The sequence below is a fragment of the Loxodonta africana genome, chromosome 11 (assembly GCF_030014295.1).
Source record: "Loxodonta africana isolate mLoxAfr1 chromosome 11, mLoxAfr1.hap2, whole genome shotgun sequence".
In the NCBI taxonomy this organism is placed as follows: Eukaryota; Metazoa; Chordata; class Mammalia; order Proboscidea; family Elephantidae; genus Loxodonta; species Loxodonta africana.
Genome location: NC_087352.1, coordinates 47,629,345 through 47,650,788, shown reverse-complemented (window position 1 = coordinate 47,650,788; position 21,444 = coordinate 47,629,345). Strand labels below are relative to the sequence as shown.

Here is a 21,444-nt window from a genome sequence, read left to right as displayed (position 1 = left end):
AGCTCTCTAAGGTTCCTATCTGATCTTTTGAGTCGAATATGCTCTACTTCTAAAATCACAGATCTAACCCGGGTGAAAACCAATCCCCCTTACACACACACACACACACACACACCCCTTTTCTGTTATTAAAGGTCTGTGCTTGTCACTTCGCTGGAGCTAGCCCGGCTCTCTTAGTGTGAAAACCTTTCTTTCCTGAACTCTTTCCGGGGATTGTTTACAGATATCTCTAATTGCTTATTTATGATAAGGACAAGGCAAGTACTTTCCCCCACCCTACCTTTCCTGCCAGGAAAACCTTTCTTCTCTTGCAATTCTTAAAACCACGCTACAACCGCAGCCTGCTCTACGACCGGTTGTTGCAAATTCTCTGTCCCTACGGCGTCTCCGGAAACCTTGGTGGCGCAGTGGTGAAGAGCCATGTCTGCTAACCAAAAGGTCGGCAGTTTGAATCCACCAGGCGCTCCCTGGAAACCGTATGGGGCAGTTCTACTCTGTCCTATAGGGTCGCTGTGAGTCGGAATCGACTCGATGGCAATAGTTTTATTTTGTTTTACCGCGTCTCCTCTCCCAGTCATTTCAGGAAGTGATTTAGGGGCTGGGGAAAGGTGTCGCCACAGTCTTCCGCACTCGGAAGGCGCTGCAGGCGCCCTAGACGGCCGCCGCCTGGCCCGCCCAGCGCCCCGCTGCGGGACGGGAGCGCGGCCGGGGGTCGGTGTCCGGGGTGCGGCGCCACCGCGGGTGCGGAGCGGGGCCCGGAGTCGGCGCCGCTGCAGGTCCGCGCTCTGCGCCAGCCGCGCAGCTGAGTTTCCCGCGGTCCTGGCCGGGACGCGCTCCTCCCACAGCGACGTCCTGGCTGGCGGAGAGGGGGCGGTGCGGGCGTTAAGTTTCCCTACGTCACCGGGAAGTCCCTTTAAGTGCAGCGCGCGGGGGGGCGGGGGGACCTCAGAGTGTCCGAGCGCGTACAGAGTTCGGTCACACCTCCGCCTGTCTCCCGCCTGGTGCAGTGTACTCCCCGCGCTCCGCCCGCATCCTGCAGTCAGAGCCCTGGGAACTCGCTTGGGGACTGTGCTCGCGGGTTCGCCGCAGAGCTGCGAACGGCTGCTGACCGAGATGCCGGGGAAGAAGGCACGCAAGAGCGCGCAGCCCGGCCCTGCCGGGACCCCGGCAGGTACTCAACAGCCGGGCCGGGGGGACCAGGCAGGCCGGGGGGACCAGGCGGGCCGGGGTGGCGGTCTCGGGCGGGCGGGCAGGGTCGGGGCTCGGGCCGGCGGGGATGGGGCTCGGGCCCAGACTGCATGCGGTTCCAGGTCCGGCCAGGTCTGCCCGCCTGCGATGCCGCCAGGAAGCCCTTGCGGGGCTTTCCCAGGACCGTGGAGGCGGCCTGGGAGGAAGCTTTGCTTGGTATTGGGATGTAGCTACGTTTCAGACGGGACAGAAAGCTCCCCTGTCTTCCCCCTTCCTACACACACACAAGCCGATTGCCCTGCGCTGGGGCCGTGGGACAAAAAAGTGCAAGTGCAGGCGGCTGCAGTGAGCAGAAAGTCACTGTCATGGCAGGTGGGGTGGGAGCGGGCCCCCCTTCGGAGCCTGCACCCCAGCGCTGCCCGCGACAGGCCTTTCCCTCCCGAGTCGTGGTCCTCTGACGGTCTCTGCTCTGTTACCAAAAACCCACTACGCGGTACTTAAAGCTTGTTACTGCCTCGGCTTCTCCACACAGGGCTAATTGAGGGTTTATAGGGACCCCGCAAGAACCTCGACATTTAGGGACCTAGAAAGTTTTCTTTCTTCGAAGCTTAAGAGTGTACCTCTTAAATGGTCCATATTAATTGCAGCGGGGGTGGGGGTGGCGCTAGATAGATGAGTAGAGGTTGGTCCCCAAGCCTTTTCCACCCATCCATCCGTTCCTCGCTCCATCCCCCGCACACAGATCTCCATCAGGTGACTTTTTAAGTCACCGCCCCCCCATCCTTTCATAAATCTTATCAAAGAAGGCAGCCATCAGTAAGGGGCAGTAGCGAGGAAGGGCCCTAGGCCTCTGGGCTTGAAATCCGTGTAGGTCCTACTGCTGTTGCATCAGAAGGCTAATAGACACCTCTTAGTTTCGTTTTATAAAGCCGTTGGGGCGGCAGAGGAAGTGGGGGTGCTTTGTGAACGTGGAGATGGCTGTGTGCAACCAGGCCGCCCTTTCTGGATCTTGGCTTGGGGTGAAAAAAGCTTTGACGACTTCTTGTGAAGTTCAAAGTTCTGACCGTGTTCCTTAAAGATTTGCCGGGAACCTGTGCGTAGCCCTCCCAGGCTCCATCTACTTAGTTCGCGGGAACAAGGAACAGCAGGAAGTCCCTCTTAAACTTGATTAGATATTAGTACATTTACAGGTGTGCAACTATAATAAAAAAGTTAAAGAAATAACTAGGAGCTATTTTCTTTTTTTGGTGAAAGGAATCATTTTTGCTCTTAGAATTCAGGGCTCCCAGAATATTATGCTGAATGATATCTTGTCAGTTGCCATCAAGTCGGTTCTGATGCTAATATCCCACTCACTGAAAAGTAAACTTTTCTTTGTAAATTCTTTTCAAAATGTTTGGAGTAAACCCGACCCTATAGTCTATAAAGAATGGCATCTTAAAAGATCTATTAAAAAACAAAAACCCGAGCCCATTGCTGTGGAGTCGATTCTGACTCATAGCGACCCTATAGGACAGGGTAGAGCTGCCGCCATGGAGTTTCCAAGGAGCGGCTGGTGAATTCGAACTGACAGCGTTTGGTTAGCAGCCAAGTTCTTAGCCACTGCAGCACCAGGACTCTTGAGAGCTATTAGTTCTCCAAAAATTACTTTCTAAAAGGGTCAGGAGTCCTGATGGGGCAGTGGTTAAGAGCGCAGCTGCTAACCCAAACGTCATCAGTTCAAATCCACCAGCCGCTCCTTGGAAACCCTATGGGGCAGCTCTATTCTGCCCTATAGGGTGGCTATGAGCTTCTTCCTACACAGTGTAGGGGTCGGAATGGACTTGCCGGCAACGGGTTTGGTTTGAACAGGGGTAAGGAAGGATTTTGCCAGCTCTTGGAGAGAAATTGATTAAAATGGAGGTTTAAAAACCTGTTTTACTGTATATTTACAGTTTTCATTTATTTTGAGCCCAGCCACTACTTAAGAGCTGGAGCTTCTAACCAAAAGGTCGGCAGTTGTAATCTGCCAGGCACTCCTTGAAAATCCTATGGGGCAGTTCTACTCTGTCCTGGGTCGCTATGAGTGGTAACTGACTGGACAGCAACGGGTTTTTTTGTTTTTCACGATTTGTAGTCAGAGATTTTTAATGTTCATAATCATTATTTTCAAGTGGACTAAAAGACCCTGAGTTGCTCTTTGAAATATCAGAGAAAATTAAAATTATCCTTAGTATAGATTTAGAATTAATTTCATTTACTTATGAATTTACTTGGAAATTAGGTCTAAGTATTCTTTTTCTTAAATTAATATTCAGTTAACTACAGTATCTCAATTCTAAAAAGCAGGGAACTTAATAGAAATTTAACATTACTTGTTTTCTGCTTCAGTCGTCTCCATAAAGGCAATGGATTGGTACAGATTGGGCTTGTAGGAAGAAATTTTTGCTAGAGTAAAATGTAAACTTTTAAATTATTTAAGAGAATTTGCACTTAGAAATTTTGAAATAAAATTAATGAGTTTTATGATAAAAATTCAAAGGGATTTTTTTTTAATGAGGAAAAGGATAAATTTAGATTGGCCTATTATTAAGGGTAAAACCTAAGCGATGAATTATTGACATTTAAAAAATGAATTCTATTTGAAAAACAACACAGAAGGGTTTAGAATTTGGCTTCTGTTCCCCGACCAACCTTAAGTGAGAGAGAAAAGGATGACCTCACCTGGGATTGCTAAAGATAGACTAAAGTTACTCTTTGTGGTGTTTGACATATTAAATTTCCATATTTCAAAGTAACATTTGCCTCATTCAGGATGCTTTCTAAAAACAAAATTCAAAATAACCGTCTTTATTTTTACCTCTACTATTTTTTGTTGTTGTTTATGAATCACAGTGTGCTACTGGGTGTGTATGTGTTGGGTCTTTCTATGTCTTACATTCAGAGGTCAGGCTTACATAAAGCTAAGATAAATAACTCACTTGGATGGGCGTATTAACTCTAGTTGAGTACAGTTTGGATTGTTGCCAGTGCTAATGTCAGTATTTTGCTTTCCTTTTCAGAGCGCGATGTTGTCGAGTGTGCTATTCAACTCAGGAGAATTGGAGACAAAATTAATTTCCGGCAGAAACTTCTGAATGTGATATGCAAGCTCTTCTGCTCAGGCACCTGACTGATTCAGATCCTTTGAAAGAGGAGATTCCTTTAAAATGGAAGATCCCCTCGTAGGTGCAAATTTCACCAGCTGTGATCCTGGGGAACATAAAGCAGCCCTTGCTTGCTTTTTGAATACGTTTGGAAATGAAGACGGAGGTTTCCCAGAAGCCATTCTTTGGGATTTTGTTTGTTTGAAAGCAAGAATAGAAGATCCTTGAAATAAGGAAGTAATTACTTATACATTTCTTTTTTGCTTAGAGAATTGTTCTAGTATTTCCTATGAAGGTGCTTTCCACGTTAGAGGAGTTGATGAAAGACTGTGGACATGGCGGAAGAAACGGAATATGTTCAATTCTTGCCTGTACTTTTAGATGACAACTCGGGAACACTGTATAATATTGGGTTTATACATGCTATATATATTTTTTTTTATTGTTAGTAGTCAGAATTGCATTTTGAGAACACTGACTGTTATAGCGAATGTTGATTTCGTAGGCCACTACAAAATGTAAAATCATTTGATAATTTCTTTTGACTCATGTTGTATTTCTTCTGTTCAATTGACCTCTCATTGAATGTATCCCTGTGAGCATGAACTGGAAAGTATGTTTTTGAAAAAATTCCACAGGCTTATAAGAGTCATTACTTGGTGTTAGTAAAACTCTTGTAGATTGAATATTTAATGATAAGAGAGTGGGGATTTTGTGTAACTAAGAATAATAAAGACAAAAAGAAAAGGAATTTGACTGTCATTGGTGTAGTTAAAACCTAGTGAGACAAATCTTCTAAAGTCAAGGAAAGAAAAAATGTCTTTCTAAAGTTTCTAAACTGTAAAATCCTCTTGTACTAACCAGGGTGCAGCCTATAAAAAGTGATTTTTTTTAAAAAAGAAATTAATCATGTTTTCATAATTGGGATGTACTTTTTAAAAAGAGGAACAGATGTTTCTCATCCAGAATGAAAATTCTACATATACATACACGAATATATGTGTACATTTGTGTGTGCGCTCACACAGGGATGTCTCTATACATTTGCATTAGAGTGTTAATGCAGAACCCTAGAAAGATTTCATGAGTTTTTTTTTTTAATTAAAGTTTCAGACTATAAACAAAGTTCCCAAATACACAACTAAGAAGTTATAACATTTGATTACATTTCATCAGGAATAATCTTATTTATTGTGCCTATTTATAACTAAAATCTTTTTAATTTAATCTGAATGTACATTAATTAACCATGTATTTTTTTTAGTTCAGACAAAGCTTTCATAACTACTTGAAATGTCTTAATATAGGATATAGTCATATTGGAGCCCTGGTGGCACAGAGGTTAAGAGCTTGGCTGCTAACCAAAAAGTCTCACAGTTTGAGTCCACCAGCCACTCCTTGGAGAAACCCCATGGGGCAGTTCTACTGTGTCCTATAGGCTTGCTGTGAGTCAGAATCAAGGGGTTTATAGTCACATTAGATGAAAAGTTACCTCAGCATTTTTTCCAGTATTATATAAGGCTATCAGTTTCATTTAATGCTTGTAAAAGGTGTCATTTTTTTTTCCTGGCTACAGGCAGATTGTCATATTGGTATTTATGGTCTGTAACTATTTATATATGTATGTATAATTTGATACAGTAGCAATAAACTTAAAAAATTATATTTCCTCTGTTTATTTCTTCATCACGTAAACTCCTAAGTGTTCACTCTCTGGCCCCAATATTTGAACTGATTTACATCAGCAGGCACCTTTTGACCGTATCAGGTCAATGCCAGGAGCTGGTGAACATGAGGGCATTTGGCTTGGTCTCTGCTGCCAAGGGATTTACACTTGAATTGGGAGAGGAAATAGTAAAAAAAAAGAATGGCAGACATCCATCTTGAGTGCTGCCAAATGCCTTACGTTAATTTCAAGTAGGCTATAGAAATCCAGGATCTAATTAAAGGTACTTGATTGCTCCAGGGTTGGTCTGAGGCAAGAGTAGCTCCCTTCACTTCCTTTTAGGTGACCTCACACTTCTCCCTTGCTCTGCCCCGATCTAGAGCAGCAAGTATTGCTTCATCCCAGCAGGTCATGTGCAGAAGTAGGTTGACTCGTGGCCTCCCTGTTTGAGTGTGAGAACTAAAAGATACCCCTAGTTTGTAGCTTCACCCTAGGAACCACACCTTCACCCCACCCCTGCCTTCAAAAATAAGTCTGCTGACATGGTGGAATGGAAATTGCCTCCTTTAAGAGGGGCGAGGGGGAGGAAGTAAAGGTTACAGGAGGAAGGTCACAGCAGGAGATGAGAGCTGGAGGACCAGACGGATGGGAAGCCAGGGAGAAGAGGTACATGACAAAGGTGCCAGCTCCCTGAGGGAGGGGAGCTTTGTATTGCAGGAGGAAGAGGAGGGGGAGGTTGGCTTCATAAAAGGTCGGCCAATCTGTAGGCTGGACTTCAAGGTCTTTGGAGAGTAGCTCCCTGCTCATAAACCTCTTTAGGTAGCCAAAACCAAACCTTGATGTTACCTTTGCTTAAAAGTAATATATTTTAATGTCAAAAATTTTCCAAGATACCCACATAATTGTATCTGTGGACTGACAAAAGGCTACTAGGAATTAACATACTTGAGTTTATATTTAAAAGAAAGCCTCAACCTCAATAGTCTATATATTTGAAAATATGTATCTAACTAGGGCTCTGGAACCAGGACTGGGAACCACTGCTTGTAGCAGATGAATTTTCCTTGAACTTGGACTCCTTTCTTAAGTGCAAATATTATAAAATTCCTCTTGAGGAGGACACAGAGCTGAACAGGACACAGTTTCCTTACTGCCAGGACTAGTCATTCTAGAATGAAGTATAAATCAAAGTGGTGTGAGTTTAGGACCCCAAACCAAAACCATTGCCATTCAGTCAATTTCATTTAGGAGTGGGTTAGTATTTAAGTTGGGACTTGGAGGTAGAGAAAATTTTGCATAGGTAGAGATAAAAGGGTTGGGGCTGCTACAGGACAGGGATCCTCAAAGAGGAAATTACAAATGGACTGTAAGAGGTTAAAGTGTGGGGGACGTGTCAACCCACCTTGGCTCGGTTGGAGATGGAGCTTCTGGTAAAAGAATGAGTTCGAATAGGGTTCAGAGAGAGGAGCAGGGAGACCAGTTCGAGCATTTCCAAGACTCCTCCAGTTTTGTCTTCAGGTACCTGGGTCTGGGGCACTGCAGCTTTCCTTGTCTTTTGGAGCTTTTGAGACAACTGCCAGAGATGGCAGAACAATTGTTCTGGAATTTGGGGATTTCTGAAGCTCCAGTGCTAGCACTGTACCTGGCAAGAACCAGATATTGATTTGCGGAATGAATGAGTACTTGAATAAATAAGTGAAGGATGGGGACCAGATCTGTTGCCTACAACAGGGGATAATTGGGAGGTCCCAGTGCTCTGAGTAATTCCACCTTTGTCCCCATCACGGCTTCCTTCCCCTTTCACCAATGGGTTAGAAGTATTTTGAGCAAGTTCCTTCTGCCCCTTGCTCCTGTTTCCCTGCTGATTCCCTGCACAACTTTCCTCTGGCCTAAGGCAATTCGGGCCCTCAGTGCTGCAACAGAAATGGTGAAAGTCACTCCAAACTCCTCAAACCCTGGTCAAAGGGGCTAGTGCACCAAGGAGATAATTGGCACCTTAAATATACACTGGTGGACTGGGGATGTGATGGAGTTCTGAAGCTGGCCTTTCAAGGTCATTAATGAGCTGTGTGACCGTGAGCAAGGCAGCCTCTCTGAGCCAGAGTTATTCTCCTGACAGTAGGAGATTCAGATCATCTTTAAGGACCCCTGGTGGTTTGAATTAAAAAAAAAAAAAAAAGGAAATGTCAGAAGGGTCTTAAGTTCTTCCATCAGGTTCCCAGTACTAGCAGCCTCCACACTCCCCCGCTCCCCCCCATTCCCGACCTCATTTCAGGTGTGTTAGAGGGACCTAAAGAGTTTGCAAAAAAAGCAGCAGGGAAGTGGGATTTTAAAAGCAAAACAAATAAAATTAAAAAAATCTGTTTTCCTATTCTTCTCCCAAATACTGATTCTAAGTCTTGAAGGAGACTGGGTGGGAACTTCTTTGCCTTGTAAGCATTTTCTTGAGAAAGACAATTCCCCATTCATTCTGGTTTCCCAAATGGCTGGAGTCACTCTGTCAGGGCTACCTCTTATACCTAGCTGAAAATAGATGGGTCACCTGACAGACACACCCTACCGGGTAATCTCTTGAATATTCTAATGTAATAGGTCATGGTTAAATAGCAAAACCTTTGTCAATACTAGCCAGGCACTAAGGGGCTCCCTTTTAAGGACTCAGAAATCAGTTAAGCAAATCCAGAGTGAAAACATTCACACCCACCTATAATTTCTTCTGCCATGGTCTTCATTCAACTACTTAATCTCCCAAACACAAGAAAAATGAGAAAGTTGTTGATAAGAGTTATAGATGGAGGTTTAGGATTTCTTGACTTAGTAAATTATTGACCAAACCCTCTGGGTCCCATTCCCCGCCCCCCCCCCCCGCAATTGACACACTCGGTGTAGAGAGGCGTGGCGAGGGTAACGTGCGCACAAGGGCAATCTCTAAGTTTGCGCGCCCTCTCCCCCGTCGGGCTCCTCGACAGGGGCGGTGGGGGGGGGGTGCTGTGACTCACGGGCCAGCTTGGTCACCTGGGGTGGGGGTAATTCGCTGGCCGGCCTCGTCTGGCGCTCCTTGGATTCGCGCCCGGGGACAAATGCCTCCCTCTAACCTCTCCCGCTACGCCTCTGTCAGTGTACCCTGTATTCTCTGTGATTAGAAACTGCACGTGCCTGGGGTTAGGTTTGGGGCCCAAATGGAATGTGCAAATACCTCCTGGATATTTCTTGCGTTTCCGAAAGAGACTTCTTAAATGTCGTGCTCTCGCTAACCATCTCTGATCAGCGTATGAAACTTACTTATTTCCAACATCGTACTTACACTCAGCTATTTTCGAAACCACAGCGCTCCTCTCCCCACGATTGCCTGCAGCATCTGGTTTTGGAATTAGCCAATTGTTTTGTCACTTGCACTTTGTGGGACTACGGGTAAATGACTTCATCTTGGCTTTCTCATAAAATGATGTAACATAGATGTAACATATGCCTGTTTAAATCATCATGAAAATTTGCCTCATCAGCGCTTAGCAAATGTGAGCTAACTGTCCCTTCAAGACGGGGGGTTAGATGTTAGCTTTCTTACAAAGCCGTGGGAGATCTTAACCAGTTAAGACTGGACTAAAATGAAACCCTTTGAAGGAGGCAGTAGGATAGGGGTGGGGTTGGGAGGGGAAATGGCGGCGTTTACCTTGATGAGGCCACTGTTTTTAATCTGTAAAGTCGGTGATGGTAAGCCATCTATTCTCAGCCCGTACTCATCTGAAGCCTCTTCCATGTATTCGTATAAAAACCCGCGTCCTGATTTACATGGTGCCTCGGGAAAAAGAAAGGAGTTTTCCTTCTTATTTTGACTTAACTAGCTTTGGGCCAGCCTGCTTTTGAGTGGGAAATTCTGAAGGACTCTCTTCTACCCGGAGATTGTGAAAGTTTGTTAATGTGGAGGACCCAATCCCGCTGCTCTTTTAAAAATTTCTTCACTTTAGAGAACCTGAGTTGTATTCACTCCCGGGGCTTAGCTAGTGCTATTTTGGGTTTGTATTCATAAGAACAAAACTCTCACAAGATGAGTACTTAATGCTGATCACCCAGGATGTGCCAGGCACTTTAGAAACATAATCTTTTGCATCTAGTGCTTACCACTCTCCTCTCTGGAAGGTATGATTATCTTATTATTTTATAGTGGAGGAAACAACCTCAGAAAACTAGCAATTTTCCCCACGTCAATTGACAAATGAGCTGAACACACAGGATTTGAACTTGTGCCTTTCTGACCTCAAAACTGTCTGCTTTTTGCCCGCGGGACTACAAATGCCTGTCAGCATGGGGGGCTGGAGGGCAGGGGTCCCTTTCCTAGAGCGAAGTTAGTTTGTTTTCCAGCCCAGCGCCTCACTAAATACAGCCCAGGTTTATATCCCTGGGCTTTCTGCGGGCGGAAGGTTGATTATTAAGCCAGCTGATATGTGAAAAAACACTGAGAAGCGCAGCCCCGGTGGCGTTCCTCTGGATAGCACGGCAGCTGTTTGTTCTGATCGCAAGCAGCGAATTCCAGACCTCGGGGAAGTGTCCCGTGTTATCCAAGAAGCCAGAGCCAGCCAGTTAGGGAAGGCGGTCCCTCACCACATCCCCAGAAGGAAATCCGTGGTGGATGAAAGATACTCTACCCATCTGTTAGCTTTTTATCATCTGGAGCTAAAACTAACACCTACGGAGATAGACCTGCAGGAGCTATTGTAAGTGGGACAGAAAAGGATTAAGAGAAGCGGTCAAAACGGCAACTTCTGTGCTCAACCGCTGCCTCCACCGTAGTTCACCAAGCCAGGCAGAGGGTAGGACCAAGAAACGATTGCCGTTTCTACTTCCCTTCCTTCCTCCCTTCCTCTCCGACTTTCTCTTTTCTTCAGCTCTCTCTTTCTTTTCTCTCTCTCTCTCTCTCTTTCTTTCTGAACAGCACAGAACAACTAAATTAACAAGGCTGCCTTCTTTCTGATTCGTTTTGGACACGTGTTGGGGGAGGGGCAGGGATCCACGAGTGGTTTTTTTTTTTTTTTTTTTTTTAAATGAAATCCTCGCCTTTCTTGGAGGTTACTTTTTAATAGGATTTTCCCAGATGCTTTGTATTCATGACACATACACATTTATCAGTTAATCAGAAAACGACCGGGGTGCGGGGTGCGGGGGAGGACCAACTTTCTCATCTAAAAAAGTAATGGCACATACAACACACTCTAACACCCACAAGTAAGGTGAGAAAAGGGCTCCTTTCCAGTCTTTGGAATTTTTTACTGGTGTCACATTAATACGAAGAGATTTCTGATATTAGCCAATTGGGACTAAAACCTCAGTTTAACTTTCAAGATGTAGTTACAAAAGAATATAAGGAAGTCAGGCTAATACTTGACAGATGACTCTTCTTGTTGCTATGGAAGCCACGGACCTTTCCTGGGGCCCTGGGAAAGTACCGGGCCTGGATGATAAATCTGGACTTTTTTTCCACGCCTTTAAATTAACGTGAACAAGGAAGAAAGGTGATAATAAAGCATGGGTAATAAAGCGAGCAAAGCCTATGGAGCAGTTCTACTCTGTCCTATAGTTGCTGTGAGTCGAATTCACTCCACGGCAACAGGTTTGGTTTTTTAATAAAGCAAGCCACACTGTTTTTAGAATAAGCTGGCTACATGAGCAAGTATAGATCTTTACATGTTTAGAAATATACTCGGCTATCATTTTTCAATCCAAATCATTTTATAGTTACATTGGAATTTTCTTCATAATAAATATTGCAGATAGACCACCCATATCGGCCTTTTTATTGCAATGTTTTATTGGAAAATTCTTTGGTCGTGGTTTGCCTGGGATTGCCCTTGCTGTAAAATGGAAAGTCTCATGTGCTGGAAACTCTCCTCAGTCCTGGGCAAATCCCTAAGTGTGGTTGGAATATGAGACCACGTGTACTTCTGGCAGATTTAACTCTGAGGTCCTCCATCTAAATAAGCTAGGCCTGCTTTTTTGTTTTTCCTTTTGGCTTATTTGCGAGAAGAAGTAATCACACTCACCAGCCCTGTGCCTATATCACAAGGCTTCTAAGGGGATTAAAAGAGATCATAGATGCTAAGCATTTGGCCAGGGCCTGGCAGTTTGTAAGCCCTCAATGAGTGGTTGTTGAAAAAAATACTTCAGGAAATTGCCAAGAGCTTACAAATATCTAACGTTACCACGATTTTTGTTGGAATTATGAAGTGTGTACTGAGTGAAGAGATGGAAACAGCACCCTCCTAACTTTATGAATTTCCAGTTTAGCTGAGGAGACAGGTAAGAACAACCAGAGGAAACATCTGCAAATGGTCCAGAATGAATAGTTACAAACCGAGAAAGTGTTCACCGAAGAGAAGAGAAAAAACAGGTAGGGTCAGGTATTTCTTTATTTCAAATAAAGAGAGACGTTGCTTTTACTCTCAGATAAGTAGTCTTACTGTCAAAATCACCAGAGACTCAGAAGTCACAATGGACAGGTCTACCCACTTATCACTGGGACTGTTTCTCCAAAGGTTCTTTTTCCTTGGTCGACTTCCTCAAACATACCATATTTTTATAGTCTTGTAATCTGTCTTCCATCTTCAAGTTTTTCAGTTGATACAGTTTTCTTAAAGCAGCCTAATTTCTTAAAGCTGCCGAATTGCCACATTGCAGGGCCCCTGTTTAGACTGCATCATGCTCAACCTCTGAAGCTAGGCATCACCTCCTCCTTCCAAGTTGTGTAAAGTGTATTAGCACAGGACACATGTGCCTTGAATTCTCTTCACTCTTTGTCCTAAACAAGTTCCTCTTTTATCTTGCTCTTTAAAGGTCATTTCCCCATTTCCTCTCAGAGAAATGACCTCAGGTGCTCCCCTTGAGCTAACTGATTTCTAACTTTCATCTCCATTTGGGTTTCTTTTCTGAGCTCCAGGGCTGAATCTCTCTTCCTGCTAAATCTTCATCTACTAGGGTTTGTTCCTGCATCTCATCCACTTTGGATTCTTTCCCGTCTCATCTTCACTGCTTAAAGCTCTCTATCCCTCCAAGCCTCATGTCAAAAACCATCCCCTCTGAGAAGTCTTCTCAGATTGCCCAAATCAGAAAGGGTAGTCTATCTTTCATGTTCCCACAGTACTTTTTTCTTATCATGATCCAGCACTTATTCACATTTATGTCAATTGATTTTACATCTGCCTCTCTGACTTGATTATAAGCTCCTACAGGTATAGCGCAGATCTAACTTATTTTTGACCCTCTCTTAGCAATTTTTTTTCTTAGCAAATGACTTAGCAAAATGACAGTCATTCGTGCATTCATCCATAAAATAATCTTAAAAGTTTTTTTATTGTAGTAAATATACAGTTAACAAAACATTTGCTATGTCTACGCTGTCCCCATGTACAGCTCGGTGACATGAATTATGATCATCACGTTGTTCAACCACCACCATTCACTGGTCCTGAATTATAAAATAGTTTTTGATCATATGTGCCAACATTTGACACTACAGATACAAAAATAACAATATAACTAAGAAGACATGCCACAGTCCTCAAATGCCTCCAGATTTAGTGGATTCATCAATACAGACATGGATGATTGCAGTGAATCCTTTAACTACAGTGCTAAGAGGGGAGCACACAGTTGTGGGAGCTATGAGGAGGCTCACAAAGTGTGGGTGTGTGTGTTTGGCAGGAGGTGTTGAAGTCTTCACGGAATAGATGTTGCCTGAAGAAAGTGTATTAGTTATCTATTGCTGTGTAACAAATTACACTAAAACTTAGCAACTTTAAATAGCACATGTTTATTATCTCGTAGTTTCTGTGGGTCAGGAATCCGGGCATGGGTTAGCTGGGGCCTCTGCTTCAAGGTCTTTCATAAAGCTACAATCAAGGCGATGGCTGAGGCTGCTGTCTCATATGAAGGCTCAAGTGGGGAATGGTCCACTTCCAAGCTCACTCATGTGGCTGTTGGCAGGACTCAGTTTCTTCAGGGTTGTTGCACAGAGGGCCTCAGTTCCTACTGGCAGGTGACTGGAGGCTGTCTAGTTGCTTGCCATGAGGGCCTGATCAGCTTGCTTCGTCAGAGCAAGCACTTAAGAAGAACAAGAGAGAGACTGAATGCAAGTAAGACGGATGTCACAATCTTTTATAGCCTAATCATGGAATCATGGAAGTGATACCCCATCATTTTTGTTGTATCCTATTTGTTAAAAACAACTCACTTGGCAGGGATTACATAAGACACGAATACCATAAGTTGGGAATTATTGTAAGCTCTGTAGAAGGCTGTCCACCACAATGGGTCTTAAAGAATGAGAAGTTAACTGGTCTATTTCTCTCAGAGGAACAGTATGAGCAAATATGTGATGAGGAGAATCAGCATGGCATATGAGACACTTTGATGTTACTGAACCTTAAAGTTTGAGGCAGGAGAGGCAGAATTAGGGGCTTGAGAGAACAGGGCATGGTTGGTCATAGTAAAAGGCTTAGACTTTATCCTGTAGAATGGTTGTGCTAGTATAAGTAAGGGGTAACTCAAAAGGTTGAGGTTTTAGATACCTGTATAAAAAAAAAAAAAAATAGAGGATGGATTTCAGTGGACGAGTCTAAAATCCAGAGAGCCACAGAGGAGGTAGCCTCAATTTTATAGCGGTTTGGGGTAGAAGAGGGGATGGATCTGAGACATAAATAAGGAGTAAAGTTAGTTGGCTTTTATTTACCAGTGGGAGACTTAGGTGGAAACATCTTGCATACAATGGGGATGTACAACTGTGAAGCTCTAGGAAGAACCTGGTCTAAAGTTTGGGAGTCATATGAATATCAGTGGATGTTAAAACTAGAAACGTTGAACAGAAAATGAGATGAGAAGTGAACCTGGGGAACACCAGATCTTTAGGGATGTGTACAGAAAAAGCCAAAAGTTGGCAATTCAAACCTACCCAGAGGCATCTTAGAAAACTGGCCTGAAGATCTGTTTCCAAAGGGTCACAAACTTGAAAACCCTGTGGAGCAGTTCTACTCTGCACACATGGGGTCTCCATGAGTCAGAATTGACTAGATAGCAACTAACAACAACAGAGAAAGGGAGGTCTGAGTAAGAGACTGTTGAGCATCACTCAAATCAATGGAGGAGAAGCAATGATTAGCAGGGCCAAATGCACCAGAGAAGTCCATCAAGATAAAGATGGAAGATCATTCGCATGTGAGTTCATTCATTCAAAACCTTTATTAAGAGTCTACTTCATGCCAGGTACTGGCATAGGTGTTGGCAGGGAACAAGACAGAGATTATCACTGACCGCAGGAATGGTACAATCAAGTTGGGGAGATGGATATTAAACGCAGTTATAAGCACCCAAAGGAAATAAACAGGGTGCCATGAGAGAAACTAAAAGGGAACAAAATACCTAAGTAGAATTTTTTTAAAAAGGCAGAGCAGAGGACAGCTTCAAAGTTCCCATCAAAGAAATCTGTTCACCAAGCCAGGCAAGAAGTCTGGGATACAGATTCCTGGTAGCTCTCCTCAGGCATCTGTACCCTAGCTTGCTGTTCAAATTCACGGGACAGTTAAGAGATATCTAGGATAATCATAGTCCCTGGATGGTGGAAATGGTTAACATGCTCAGCTGCTAACCAAAAGATTTGAAAGTTTGAATCCACCCAGAGGCTCCTTGGAAGAAAGGTGTGGTGATCTGTTCCAGAAAACCAGCCATTGAAAATCCCGTGGAGCACAGTTCTGCTCTGACATCCACAAAGTCGCCGTGAGTCAGAGTCCACCTGAGGGCAACCGGTTTAGGATAATCAGTAAACTTCACTAAAGACAATTCCAGTACACTGATGAATTTCAGTACTAGTCTGTGATTTGCCTGAGCTCTGCCTAATGAATGAGATATGCACAGTTGCCCATCTCATTATTTCTAGTACCTGGCTATGTTCTGTAAGAGAACATGCTTCTGGCTAGTGCTCACCTTTAAGAGAGGAGAAAGAACACTGACCTGGCTTTTTGTTAGCTCATGGTCCTTATCGGCTGGACTAAGGCTCCTTAGCCTCACCCAGCCTCACTCATCATTTGGCTCAAGAAAAGTCTGACTTGACAAGGGATCGCAGGGTGTCAGTGTCTCCCCTAAAACTGAGTATGAAGGGATTGTCCATCGTAGTTGTCAGATTCTCAAAGGAGCCTGTGACTCAGTAATATTTAAGAGCCATCGGGCTAAATTAGCTGCACATTAGAATGATCTGCAGATATCTAAAATGCCTGGTCCCAACCCAAGAGATTCAGATTCAATGGGCCTGGGAGTGTCAGTAACTCCCCAGGTGGGTATAGCATGCAGCTGGGCTGGGAACCATGGCAGTGGATGATCCCTAACCCGAATCCTGACACTAATGTTCAGATTCAGACCCTGTCTGCCTATTAAATAAGCAGGTCAGCCTAGCCATTAAACTGTCAGTGCCATAGTGGGAGGGCTTGTTTAGAGCCATGAGTATTAGGATTTAAAATACTAACAAAGGCATACATATATTTCAAGAAATTTCCTTAGGTTTCTGTGGAGTCCTTGGGTGGCACAAATGATTAAGTGCTCGACTGTTAACCACAAGATTGGTGGTTCAAACTTACCCTCAGGCACCTCAGAAGCCTGGCAATCTGCTTCCCAAGGCCACAGTTTTGAAAACTCTATGGAGCAGTTCTAGTCTTCACATACGGGGTCCCAGCGAGTTGGAATCAACTAGGATGAGGACAACAACGACAGACATTTCTGCTGCCCTGAAACAGGCAGCAGGTTCCCCAGGGGTCCCTCCCCAACTTCCTACATTATTTTGTATTCAGGAGGAATTCAGAGCAGCCTCCGGACACTCTTTTAACTCAGTACTGAGGTCACTTCTGAGGTTCACCCGTCAGCCAAAGATTAGACAGGGCCATAAAACAAAATGAGACTAACTGGGCATACCAGCCCAGGGGCAAGGACGAGAAGGCAGGAGGGGACAGGAAAGCTGGTAATGGGGAACCCAAAGTCGAAAAGAGGAGAGTGTTGGTTGACATGTTGTGGTGTTGCCAACCAACATTACAAAACAATCTGTGTATTGTTTAACGATAAACAAATTTGCTCTGTAAACCTTCATCTAAAGTACAATAAAAAAAAAAAATCAAGTGAATGCCAAGAACTTTGGATTTACCATTAAAAAAAAAAAAAAAAGATTGGGAGCCACAGGGGACATTGTCCAGCTTCCAAGGGGCAGCAGTGGGAGGGTTGGGAGGGTGCAGCCACACCAGGCTCCCAAGTGGGTGGGGGAATGTCAGAGAGAAAGGGGGCAGCCAGTGGGCGGTGGTGAGGACAGGGACAAATAACGTGAATCTGAAAAATGCGTCCATACGCATATCCTAAGAATGGACCACAGCTGCCTTCATAGGGTGACTCAGCAAGCCACTTTCCAGGAAGTCTCTTTCAATTTATTTATGAGCCAGTGAAAATGAGCAAACAGGTACATCTGAAATATATTTCAGTTTCTTATATCAGATTCAAATAGCTATAATTATTTAATAACTGCCCATGAAATATCCTAATCACCAACATTTCTCCTCTGCCTTTCTCTCCAAACTGGTATTGTATGAGCCTGATGTCTCTCTGCCTTTAATATACAAACCGAGGCTGGATAGAGACTGAGATAAGACGGCTGGTCCACCGTGGACTGTGCAGAGATCAGAAACACACATGGCTGCCCCTCTGTGACTTATCTCTCTGCAGACAGGAAAGCTGGGTGTGGGAGTGTTGGGGGTCTGGACAGTGACACAGCCCTGTGGGACTTCACTTTGCCCTGCCGGCAGCTGGGATGACTCAGGCCGCGTTCCTCAGTCAGCTTCTCCAGGCTGGGCAGGGTGGGGCTGAGAAAAGCTGAGCAGAGGAGACCTTTCCGCAGTTGCTATATTTTAAGCTACAGGATCTTATAACATGTTTAGTAGGAACTGAAATGTTGGCTGGGGAGTGAGGAGGGATTATATACATTTTAATGATAGTTTCCACTTTCTGAATGCCCCGTGTGTGGGCCAGCTCCTGTGTTATGTGTTTTGTAAGTACGATTTCACTTAAGCCCTACAAAAACAAAATGATTACACCCATTTTTTCTTTTTTTAACAAGAGATGAACTTGAAGTCTAGGAGGCTTGGAAGCATGCCCAAAGTCACAGGACTACATGCAGAGATAGGGCTGGAGTTCAGAGCAGCCTGTGCCTCTCGACCTTTATGAATGTGGCCTCTCCCTGGGGAAAAGTAGCTTGAGGGGCGTCTGCTGAGGACTTAGAATATGCCGGGGTGCTGTGGGGATCACAGGGCTGAGACATGCATGGCTCTCCTTATCTAGGAGTCAATAGCCTGTAGAACTACCCTGCTGCATTGGAAAATGCTCGTTTTAGTCCCCATTCTAGCCCTGACTGGTGGTGTGATCATGGCTATTTTATTTAGTTTGGAGTCCATTTTTTCAGCTGTAAAACTGAGATAACCAGACTCATTGTGAGTCTAGACAAGATAAATGTTGAAAAGTAAAAGGTGTTAAAAAACGTGAATGGTCATTCATCATCTTTCACAAGATACCGGGAGTTTAGCTGGGCTGGTTTTGAAGCAAAGTCTTCTCAGACCGATAAGGGTGATTTATCCAAGACACTTCTCTTCTTGTTACCCTTCACTTTCTGTCACTCCATCAGCTAACCCTGTCTGTATCTCCCACGGATCAGAATTTTGTGAGCCACAGGGTTTTCATTGGCTCATTTTTTGGAAGCAGATTGCCAGGACTTTGTTCTGAGGCTCCCCTGGGTGGGTTAGAACCACCAACCTTTTGGTTAGTAGTCATGTGCTTAACCGTTTGTGCCACTCAGGTACTCCTCATTTGAACACTAGAGTGGTCCTAATTTGGAGCCTATGTTTACTATCATTAATAAGTTTAGCATTGTCAGCTAACCTTTGGCTATTTTGAGAACATTAGACCTAAAAGGAGGCACATAATAAATAAATTGTGGGTTCCTCATTACATATACACTGCCCTGACAACATTCCATACTTTATTCACTTATTCAGTCATTCATAAAATGCTTACTAAGCACCTACTATGTTCTATGTAGGAGCCCTGGTGGCATAGTGGTTAAGAGCTTGCCTGTTAACCAAAAGGTCAGCAGTATGAATCCACCAGCCACTCCTTGGAAACCCTATGGGGCAGTTCTACTCTGTCCTACTGGGTTGCTATGAGTTGGAATTGACTGGATGGCAACAGGTTTGGTTTTTTGGTTTTATGTGCTGTGCAGAGCCCTGGTGGCACAGATGAGCCCTGGTGGCACAGATGAGCCCTGGTGGCGTAGTGGTTAAGTGTTTGGCTGCTAACCAAAAGTTGGCAGTTTGAAACCACCAGCCACTCCTTGAAAACCCTGTAGGGCAGTTCTACTCTGTCCTGTGGGGTCGCTATGAGTCAGAATCGACTCAACAGCAGTGGATTTAGTTTGTTTATTTATGTGCTATGCAAGGAGCCCTGGCGGCACAATAGTTAAGCGCTCAGCTGCTAACCCAAAGGTTGGCAGTTCAGACTCACCAACTGTTCGGGGGAGAAAGATGCAGCAGTCTGCCTCCATAAAGATTACGGCCTTAGAGACCCTATGGGACAGTTCTACTCTGTCCAGTCAGGTTGCTATGAGTAGGAATTGGCTCGACAGCAATGGGTTGGGTCTATGCTGTGCATGGAGTCTCTGAGTGGCACATATGGTTAGGCACTTGGCTGCTAACTGAAAGGTTGGCTGTTTGAATCCACACGGAGGCATCTCAGAAGAAAGGCCTGGTAATCTACTTCTGGAAGATCACAGGCAGTGAAAACCCTATGGAGCACAATTCTATTCTGAAACACGTGGAGTCACCATGAGTCAGAATTGAATCGACAGCAACTGGTTATGTGTTTTGCTTCCAGGTTCCTGTCTTAGTAAGACTTGCACTGCGTGGTTTTGGTGTTCTCTTGAGTTTTCATTGTGTGGAAATAGTAGACCACTGTGCAGAAACTGAGGTTATGTTTGTGGTGAGGAAAGATGGCTTGGCTCATGGCTAGTAGGTAGCGTTTATGATAAAGCCCATGACCACCAAGGTGGCAGTATTCTGAAGTGGGAAAAGTCTTGGGCTAGGAGGCAGAAGAACCAGGTTCTTGTCCCAGTTTTGCAATTAACTTATTGAGCGACCGTGGAAAGTCATTCTTCAGATGCCAATTTCCACAACTACAAAATGTCAAGACCCGGGAAGCAAACCAAACCCATTGCTGTCGAGTCGATTCAGACTCATAGCAACCCTATAGGACAGAGTAGAACTGCCCCATAGAGTTTCCGAGGAGTGCCTGGTGGATTTGAACTGCCGACCTTTTCGTTAACAGCCATAGCACTTAACCACTATACCACCAGGGTAGAAGGGAGTAATTCCTTAAATCCCATTGAAGGTTTATCATCTTAGCTAACTTTCTTGTTATTTGCCACCTATTTTATAAGCTGAGTGCAGGAAAAATCCAAACCAAACCACCCACCTACCCAGCCAACCAAGCCAACCAACCCGTTACTCAACAACATTTACCTTCTTCTGCTTTGATTCCCTGGTAGAGACCCAGCAGGAAAATAGCTCTTAGTGCTGCTCTGTGTAGCTTATGCTGATCTCTGGCAATTTCTGAATTTGAGGAAGCTTCTTTGGTCTTTCTGAAAGCCTCCCACCTCCAGGAAAACAAACAAAACAAAACCCACTGTTGTCGAGAGTGGATTCCAAATCATAGTAACCCCACAGGGTTTCCAAGGCTGTAAATCTTTACAGAAACAGACTGCCACAGTATTCTCCTTAGGAGCTGCTGGTGGTTTCGAACCACCAACCTTTCAGTTAGCAGTCCAGCTCTTTAACCACTGTGCCACCAGGGCTACCCACCTGCAGGGAATGGCATGAAAATGTGAGAATTCAGCCTGTCCTAAATAATAGTCTGAGCTGGGGTCAAAATACTGGTAGCCACCTGTGGCCTCCTGATACTCTGAAATGCAAAATATCTTACAATGATAAGAGCCTTCTAGAATATTTTTGTCTTAAAATCTGACCAGTAACTACTACTTATAGATCATTTCAAGTTATTTTGCATGTGGGTGTTCAGTTGTTTCAGCACCATTTGTTGGAAAGACCACCCTTTCTCCGTTGAATTGCCTTTGCTCCTTTATCAAAGGCCAGTTGACTGTGTGTGGGTCTGTTTCTGGGCTCTTTATTCTGCTTCATTGACCTGTTTCTCTATTCCTTGGCCAAAACTGCTCTGCCTTGATAGCTGTAGCTTCATAGTATGTCTTGGAGTCAGGTAGTGTCAGTCCTCCGACTTTGTTCTTCTTCAACATTGTATTGGCTTTTCTGGTCTTCTGTCTTTCCATATAAACTTTAGAATCAGTTTGTCAATATCCACAAAATAACTTGCTGGGATTCATTTCAAGTTTTT

At 44.3% G+C, this 21,444-nt stretch overlaps 1 protein-coding gene across 1 annotated transcript; it reads left to right on the top strand.

Moving 5' to 3' along the window:
• Positions 1–937: 937 nt before the first annotated feature.
• Positions 938–7,200, top strand: PMAIP1 (phorbol-12-myristate-13-acetate-induced protein 1). Its single transcript, XM_003406274.4, has 2 exons — positions 938–1,171; positions 4,230–7,200. The coding sequence occupies exons 1-2, from the start codon at positions 1,114–1,116 to the stop codon at positions 4,337–4,339; spliced, it is 168 nt and encodes a 55-aa protein (XP_003406322.1). The 5' UTR covers positions 938–1,113; the 3' UTR covers positions 4,340–7,200.
• The last annotated feature ends 14,244 nt before the right edge of the window (positions 7,201–21,444 follow it).